Raw genomic sequence first — 9,724 nt, 5'->3', positions numbered from 1 at the left:
GTATAGTTTGGAGCAAATTTCATTAATTAATAAAACTTCATTTTAGAACGTAAAGTTTCTTCTACTCGTTGCAGCTTTGCTTTGCCATATGCAGCTTTCTGTTTGTGGCTATACTTGGCAATTTTCAGTGGAGAGCAACCAATTAACACAAGGCTTTTGTCAAGTGATTCAGCTACCTCACCAGTGTATGCTGGATCCACATCTACACACATGCTCTCTTGTTCTGATTCTGTAGAACCTGCTGAATCTGCTTGGCTTAAATGTTCTTTCACTCTCTGAACGTTTAGAACACAATTTTTGTCCAGGTTTAATATTTTTATTTATCAGTTTTGAAAGTGAATCTGCTGTTTCAGGAAGAATTGAACGTAATTCTGTTTTAACTTTTTTCTTGTGCCTTTCATATGGATCACAACAACTTTTCTGTAGCTCTTCATATTTCATCAGAAACAATTTCTCATGATGCAGACATACTGTGTCTGTGCTTGAAATGTTCTCAAGTTCAGTTCTCTGTTTAATTAATGAAATTTGCTCCAAACTATACTGAGTGTATTTAACTTACAATTTCTGTTGTATGTTAGTTTATGGCAGTCAGAATCTTTCTTTAGTCCAATTCCTATAGAACAGGGAGGAAGTTCAGCCATTTCTAGATGTCTAAGAACAAACTCATTTATACTGATCACAAATTGAAAGCAACTACAATTAAATTCCCTAGTCAACTATTCAAAATATCCAATCCTTGCAAAGAAACACATTCAGTTAATAACATTGGTAAATTTTCTCAGTGCTCTGTATTACAATGTATTTAACATAATCCAAGCAATATAATGTTATCTGAACAAGTATGCAGTTTACAGACTCTAAAACTATAAGATATGAGCCACCTGTTCTGGTATCAAAGGTCACCTATTGTGCTGTGTTGATATTGATAAGGCTGGCTGTTGACTGGTACACAATAGCTGGTCATTGATTGCTAATGTTACACAGTCTTAGATTAAAATCAATTTACAAATAATTAATACTGAGCATTAATTGAAATTTTATTTAAAATTGAGGAAGAAACATGTCTCCTAACCTACTTGAGCCTTATTGAAGCATTTATTAACCCTCAAATATCAGTTGTATGAAAATATATCAAAAATTTGAATTTGGTGAATATGGATTTTTTAAACCCCTGTAGTTTAAAAATACTTGAGAGACACAGAACAAAAATTTGGAAATATAAAATATGGGTCTTGGGGATTACTGAAAAAAAACTTACAAGTTCCTAACTGCTATCCCACATTGGATTTCTTGCTACTGAAAATGGCATGTTTTAGAAATCTGCGAATTTCAAAACCCTATTACAGACAAACTAGGAATAGTGGAGACTTGGTAAAACTGAAATTGGTAGATATTTCTGTGTAGATTTGAATAACATTCTTAGTTTAAGCATTACTGCCACAGGCAAGCTTCCAGAATGAGTTAAAATGCAAATTTGTCTTTTTAATTTCCTTGTTAAAATCACCATCTAATATACAATGACCATTGAAATTCTAAGTTGAAGCTTGTAATACAAGACATTGAGTCTCTCTGTGCAAAATTTTAGGTTTCTATCTTGCATAATAAAGATTATATTGCACTTTGAAATATGTATGTTTTGAGCAAAATGCAAAAAAAATCAAAAAATTCAAATGCCTGTATCTCTGAAACTGTTGGAGACAGGAAGCTCAAATTTTGGGGATTAACTTCTTTTAATAGTATCTCTGAGCCCTCCAAATTTCATTGAAATCTGAGATGGTCGAGCATAAATTTGTCAGATATTTGTTGATTTGGCATGGAATGACCCAATTGTTTAAAAAACCAAAAAACACACCTTTTAAATAAAACTGATTACAATTATATTTTTGATAAAATAATTTGATTTTTTTTCAGTTAAACCAACTCAGACAAGACATTTGATTTCAAAACAGTTTTATTATACAAAGATTAATTTTTATTTGGAACAGACCGTGTTAAAGAGGTACATTCAGCTCAGAGGGTCAGAGCCTGAGGGTCCTGACACCGAGGACATGGCTGCCTTTGTTTGTGCTGGACTCCCATCAGCACCACATCCTGATACAGCCCCAGTTTTCACCCTCAGGTAGTCTTACACCTTTTTTTTTGGACATTCCTTCCCTCCATTTTCTTACAAAATAGCTTGGAAAAAAGGGTGCATTAAAAATACTCATTTTTTTTTCTCCTTGGTTTCAGGCAAGTATGACAAATCAAACAGATATAAGCTGTGAAAATAGCATCTCTGATGTAATTTAAAGATATTTGAAACATTGCAAGCAGGTCCCTTTCACCCATCCCGAGCACCACACACACAGACCTGGTGTATGCATGCACTGTGCACACATGCACCATTACTCAGACTAATAAAACTTTATCTCAGAATGTCACTGCTAAATGGCTGTGCAACACCGACATCTCCAAATAAATCTTTCAACCAAATTAAATAAAAATACAATATAGTGCTTTTATGTATAGTCTCTTTTTTTTTCTTTCCCAAAATAGCAATTAAATGACAGAAATAGAAAGTGCTCATCAGCTAACTGAAATCTGGGCTTAAGATGCTTGGCATCATGACACAGTCAGAGGTCTAACACACGTCACTGCTCTCACAGTAATGCACATACAGCTGCTTGAAATTGAGTTCAGCTGTAATGGGGCACGACGCTTCGCTTTTCAGATCTGAATGATTTCAAAACATGGCTAATTCTTTAAAAAAAAAAAAACCCTGCATGCTGAAAACAGGTTCTTCATGCCCACTTTGGGCTACTAGCAAATACATACAAACGTAAAGAATCATTCGGCTTTCATTAAAGGGCGTATTGAGCTGTGACCTCGTGCACCGTTCCAGCTTTAAACCGACCGAGCAATGTGTAAAAACGCTGATCTAGCAGCTATCCCTGCTCTCAAACATCTGATTAACCCAGCATGTGGGATTACACAAGCTAAACTTACTGTTCCTGATGATAAAAAGAGACGCACGCCATAAAAATATAACCTTTGTGACTAAAACTACGTAAATAAATATACGCCGTACTGACTCGCACGGTCAAAAGGAAAAAATCGGTAATAAATCAAGAAAATCATGGCACATCGAAATGGAATGTATGAAGAAGCGCAAAGTAGGAAGGATCGAAAAAAGGAACCGAAGACGAATGCTGTGGCAAAAATAAAAAAAGAGTGAAAACTGACCTCATGTCAGGACAGACAGAGGGAAAAGGGAAAAACAAAACAAAAAAACAAACAAACCAACAAAAAAACAAAAAACAAAAACACTAGCCCCCCCATGTTCCACACTGTTTGAATGCGTGTTGATTTCAACTTCACTTCAGTCTAGCTCACATAAAACATATCCAACACCAGCAGGACTGGCCATGGAGAGCAGGCACTCCAGAAAACTTTTTTTTTTTGGTTTCCAGCATACACTTGACGCAAATAAACATCCTCTTATTAACAAGTAGTAATCCATAATCTCGCGTGATCCCTGCATCAGAAGATACTATGATCGGCACTCAAATTTAAAAGCTTGCACACTTTAGAATATGCCTCCTAATCTCACACACACACACCTCTCGCTTAACACAAGTGGACACACAGCATGTTGAAAGGCAGCTTTGTAAACCAGTAGGGTCAGGGCTATTGGTACAGCATGTTCGAGAAAGCCCAAAATCTTGAATGTCTGACACTAGCTCGACTAGAAACCTGGAAGAAAAGACCTGCTGGGATGACGGGGGGGGAAAAATGTGGCACTGTGACAGAAGAAGTGGTGGATGGGTTATGAAACATCATGGTCCAATAAGTGGCACATGCTGTGAGGACCAGCGACACAGTGTGCATACGTGAAGTCACACAAGAAAGAGGAAAGGATGAACGGGAGAGAAACAAGAGTCAGAGGTTTGTCAGGCTGCTGGATCCAGGCCTGGTATGAAAAGGCTTTGTTGGTTTGATTTTTCCATTTCGTTTCATTTGGTTGCTCCCATTTTCTTGTCCGTTTCTGACCAGGCAGAAGGACAGGCAGCCAGTATGGCTCAAGGTTCTTTCCCTCCAGGCTTTTCCACGTCCTTCAGTCGCGTTCTTTCAGAAGCTTGTAGGACAATGGGATGACGGTACCGATCTGTAGGAAGAGCAGAAATACACACAGTGATGCATCATTTCTATGCTGGGCAGGAGTTTCTGAGCTGAACCACCGCTGACTATGTTCACATCAAACATCACAATGGTGGAGGGGGAAAGAAAGGAGGGAAATAATAATAATAATAATAATAATAATAAAACCACCACATGATCTCAGTGACTTTAACATGACATGGTTGCAGGTGCCAGACAAGCTCGTTTAAGTATTTCAGAAACCGCTGATGTCCTGGGATTTTCATGCAAAAAACAGTCACATAGAAAACAGTCCAAAAAGCCAAAAAGGGGAAAAAAAAAATTAGCAAAAGTTCTGCAAACAGAAATTCCTTGTTGATGGAGGCTTAAAGAGAATGGCCCGACTCTTTTGAGCTGACAAGAATGCTAAAGTGACTCAGATAACCGCTCTTTACAACCGTGATGAGCAGAAAAGCATCACAAAACGCATCAAATTTTGAGGCTGAAGGCAACATTACGTAGGTTCCGCTCCTGTGAGCCGAGAACAGGAACCTGAGGTGAACAGGAATCATCCAAATGGTTAAACATTGGAAAAAGACCTGGTGATGTTTTAACAGTCAATTCTCCAGGTCTAGTCTGCCGTCGTAGCCCAGCCACCTCAAGACTCGATGTGTATTTTGAAATGCTTTTCGACTCATCATGGTTACAAAGAGTGGTTATTTATTTGAGCAGCCACAGCCTTCCTCTCGGCTCAAAAACCAGTCTGGCCATTCTCCCCTGCAAGGCGTTTCCAACCACAGAACTGCTGCTTAGTGGAATTGTTGGTTATTTTTGCACCACTCTGTGTAAACAGTACAGAGTGTTTTGCACAGGAATTCCAGGAGAACAGCACTTTCTGAAATCCCCAACCCATCTGGCACCAACGACCAAACCACAATCAAAGGCAGGGAGATTACATTTGCAGTTCTTGACCTGAACTGGCATGATTTTATGCTGCCGCATGATTAGCTGATTGTAGAACTGCATAAATGTGAAACGCTATGGGGGTTCTTCAAAAAACGGCCTGCGGATTATTTAACGTAGGACTATGAACTGAGAACGGATTCAGTGTTTAACTTGTGTGCAGGCTTGGGCTCATTTCTATCACGCAAATCATGGTAATGTTTCAATTTAAAGATAAAAATCGCTGTGGTTTAATATTAACTAAAAGAGTCAGAAGGAAACCATATGACCAAGTAGATAGAACACAAATGTTCATTAGGTCAAATATTAAAAGTGATCACCAGCATCTCAAATCAAAACATGAAGTTAAATCATTGGTTCAAATTTGTCAGCTTCTTTATGCACAAGATTAGAAATGATTAGATCATTGCTTGATTGAGTTTGATTTGATTGTATTAGCCAGACTGTGGTCTGCGTACATTGTGCTTTATATATAGACATGAGTGTTTTACTGGGAAGTACACCACTCGTATTTTTCGTATGAACTACAGCAGAGACATCAAGAACAGCAACCGTGACATAAATCTCCATGGGTTACTCATGAGGAAATCGACGACTTGTTTTGATAAATTTGGGTACACTTTGTTTGTGAACGTGTCTACGTAATAAAAGCATCACCACACATTGGTTTGAAGATATGAAGCTTATCATCTTGTGTTGAAAAACTCGTATATTTTTCCGTACAAAATACATCACGGATCTGAGTGACATATTTAAATACAACCCCGATTCCAAAAAAGTTGGGACAAAGTACAAATTGTAAATAAAAATGGAATGCAATGATGTGGAAGTTTCAAAATTCCATATTTTATTCAGAGTAGAACATAGATGACATATCAAATGTTTAAACTGAGAAAATGTATCATTTAAAGAGAAACATTAGGTGATTTTAAATTTCATGACAACACATCTCAAAAAAGTTGGGACAAGGCCATGTTTACCACTGTGAGACATCCCCTTTTCTCTTTACAACAGTCTGTAAACGTCTGGGGACTGAGGAGACAAGTTGCTCAAGTTTAGGGATAGGAATGTTAACCCATTCTTGTCTAATGTAGGATTCTAGTTGCTCAACTGTCTTAGGTCTTTTTTTTTGTCGTATCTTCCGTTTTATGATGCACCAAATGTTTCCTATAGGTGAAAGATCTGGACTGCAGGCTGGCCAGTTCAGTACCCGGACCCTTCTTCTACGCAGCCATGATGCTGTAATTGATGCAGTATGTGGTTTGGCATTGTCATGTTGGAAAATGCAAGGTCTTCCCTGAAAGAGATGTCGTCTGGATGGGAGCATATGTTGCTCTAGAACCTGGATATACCTTTCAGCATTCATGGTGTCTTTCCAGATGTGTAAGCTGCCCATGCCACACGCCCTAATGCAACCCCATACCATCAGAGATGCAGGCTTCTGAACTGAGTGCTGATAACAACTTGGGTCGTCCTTCTCCTCTTTAGTCCGAATGACACGGCGTCCCTGATTTCCATAAAGAACTTCAAATTTTGATTCGTCTGACCACAGAACAGTTTTCCACTTTGCCACAGTCCATTTTAAATGAGCCTTGGCCCAGAGAAGACGTCTGCGCTTCTGGATCATGTTTAGATACGGCTTCTTCTTTGAACTATAGAGTTTTAGCTGGCAACGGCGGATGGCACGGTGAATTGTGTTCACAGATAATGTTCTCTGGAAATATTCCTGAGCTCATTTTGTGATTTCCAATACAGAAGCATGCCTGTATGTGATGCAGTGCCGTCTAAGGGCCCGAAGATCACGGGCACCCAGTATGGTTTTCCGGCCTTGACCCTTACGCACAGAGATTCTTCCAGATTCTCTGAATCTTTTGATGATATTATGCACTGTAGATGATATGTTCAAACTCTTTGCAATTTTACACTGTCGAACTCCTTTCTGATATCGCTCCACTATTTGTCAGCGCAGAATTAGGGGGATTGGTGATCCTCTTCCCATCTTTACTTCTGAGAGCCACTACCACTCCAAGATGCTCTTTTTATACCCAGTCATGTTAATGACCTATTGCCAATTGACCTAATGAGTTGCAATTTGGTCCTCCAGCTGTTCCTTTTTTGTACCTTTAACTTTTCCAGCCTCTTATTGCCCCTGTCCCAACTTTTTTGAGATGTGTTGCTGTCATGAAATTTCAAATGAGCCAATATTTGGCATGAAATTTCAAAATGTCTCACTTTCGACAGATATGTTGTCTATGTTCTATTGTGAATACAATATCAGTTTTTGAGATTTGTAAATTATTGCATTCCGTTTTTATTTACAATTTGTACTTTGCCCCAACTTTTTTGGAATCGGGGTTGTAATATTGGCTGGCTTTTTTTCCCCATGGTATATCAGATATATTCCATTCAGCTAGCATGATATTGAATGAGTCGAAGACGAGTTCAATATCATGCTAGCTGAATGGAATATATCTGATAGACCATGAAAAAAAGCCAGCCAATATTATTATTATTCGTACACACTCTTCATATCAGCATTCTCAAAGGCCAATGCTAGCTTACCCGCGACTCTGCGCTGTTAGCATGGCAGTCCAGTTACCTTCCAGCCGGTGTAGCAGTAGTGTTAACGAAAGCCAATGCTAACGCAGTAAAGCTGAATATAATTTTCCCTGTGCAATTTAGTTACTTATAAAATCAACATCAGCAACTACACAACGGCGCAACCTGGCAGCCAAAATTCTCTCAAAATCTTTCACTTTTAATGAAGCAAACCTCGCAGCCATGTTTGTTTACAAACTGTCACAATCACTTGCTAGCGCAGAAGTTTTACATCTCTGACATGTCTCTTTTCCAGTTTTTCCATGTCCGTTGGTATGTTTTTCCTCTTGTAAATATGTATGAAGAATATATAATGAAGTTTTGGTAGCCTTTTGGGTCTTCATCACGTCTTCAGTTTCAGTTTATTTATTTAATGCTTAAACCTAGCACTGGATTAACCTCATCTTCTCTCTTTCCCGGCCGACCAAGAAATGATGTGTGCATGCGTAGCAGAAAAGTAGTCAGTGGATCTTCGCATGAGCTCCAAATTGTGACATCGTGTTATCTTGACAACGTGCAATATTGTAACAGTATTGCACGCTCATTCTCCATTGGGGAGAGTGGCGTAATACATGGAGGATAAGCAATATAATATTGCATGTCATCAATGAACCCACTAGAAGGGAAGAGAATTCATATGTTATTTACCAGCTTAAGGTCGGTCCGTATGGTGAAATACCATGACCGAAGTCTTGAAAGTACTGAGCGAGGCCCTCTGGGTCGAGGTCAGTATTCAAGGCCGAGGCCACGGTATTTCACCATACGGACCGACCTTAAGCTGGTAAATAATATTTTTATTTTTCTTTACCAAATTCTAGCAGAAAACGAGAGCGCCCGAAAGAGAAAACTGAGCCGAGCCGCCATTTTGAATCCTTATTCATGGCTGTAATGCAAATTGCTTCCTCCTCGGTATACAAGTGCACTTCCATGGCAGGAAAAAAACTACATTTTGCCGCCTATGTAGTCCCCTATTTATACAAAATTGAGTCATTCAGGATTCAGCCATGTTTTTACTCAGCATTAGCAACAGTTACAGGTTTTTAGCTTTCTCCTGAAATGTTTTCTTTTATTTCTTCTTCCTCAGGGTAGTAAAACTCGCTTTCGCTGTGAACACTTATCGCTATCCATACTGTAAAATTAATGCTATTCTCCTGAGAAATGCTGGAAAAAATGTATAAGATTTTTGATAATCTTATAAATAAATCTTTATATATATATATATTATATATAAAAAAAATGTTGACAAAAAATTCTACCATGTTTTTTGTTGTGAATGAGCGAGTCATCAGAGGTCCGTAACCAGGGTCCATACCGTAGGATACGGACCTGCTCGCCAGCCAATCAGAGCGCAGGATTTGGACCGCGAAAAAAATAAATGTTTTTGTTCCATGGAAAAAGTGGCCTGTATGTATAATCATTTCTGATATTTCACTCTGATGACGTCAGTCCCAGTGTTTTCCTGCTGACTTGACACGCGTTGTCAAAATGGCGAACCGGTTCAAAATTAAAATTCTTTTGATTAACTTGTGCTTTTTTTGTGTGGATGTGTCTATACAATATAGAGGACATTACACGGTTGTGAGAAGATATGAAGTTTATCTTCTCTTGTTGAAATCTCTCTCTCTTTTTTGTGGCTCACTCATGAAATATACATTCACCACTTGAAGATAAACGTCATATCTCTGTGCAACCATGTACATGTCCTCTACACACACACAAAATATATGCGCACGCATGCAGTTGCAGTCAGAAGTTTGCATGGACACGAAATGTCATGCATACAACTATAATAGGGGAAAAAAAATTTGGTGCAAGCTTTATTTTGGGTTTTCTGAAATCAACACAGGGTCAAGGGGAAGGAAACCCCCGCCCCCCACATACAGCAGACCAAACATTTGGTTAAATGTCCCTTAGCAAGTTCAATCTTGACCAGACTTTTGGTAGCCATCAACAGGTTTCTGGTCAAATTCTGGTTGGGTATTTGACCACTCTTCTTGACAGTATTGATAGAAATCAATTAAATTTGTGTTTCCTGGAACAAACCTGA

At 38.6% G+C, this 9,724-nt stretch overlaps 1 protein-coding gene across 7 annotated transcripts in view; it reads right to left on the bottom strand.

Moving 5' to 3' along the window:
- Positions 1–1,933: 1,933 nt before the first annotated feature.
- Positions 1,934–9,724, bottom strand: part of atp11c (ATPase phospholipid transporting 11C) — a 273,394-nt gene continuing 265,603 nt past the window's right edge. For 4 of the 7 annotated variants that reach the window (XM_060927771.1, XM_060927774.1, XM_060927773.1 and 1 more), the window contains exon 31: positions 4,089–4,144. Coding sequence is in view for 2 of the 7 variants with exons in the window: in XM_060927778.1 (XP_060783761.1) it covers positions 4,094–4,144 (51 nt within the window). In the remaining 5 variants the exon portion in view is untranslated. Of the gene's footprint in view, positions 4,145–9,724 lie in introns of all 7 variants that reach the window. The other 3 variants (XM_060927777.1, XM_060927778.1, XM_060927772.1) reach the window with 1 other exon arrangement.

Source organism: Neoarius graeffei, chromosome 8, assembly GCF_027579695.1.
Source record: "Neoarius graeffei isolate fNeoGra1 chromosome 8, fNeoGra1.pri, whole genome shotgun sequence".
Taxonomy (NCBI): domain Eukaryota; kingdom Metazoa; phylum Chordata; class Actinopteri; order Siluriformes; family Ariidae; genus Neoarius; species Neoarius graeffei.
The sequence above is the reverse complement of the archived record's forward strand: the minus strand, read 5'-3'. Positions and strand labels throughout refer to the sequence as shown.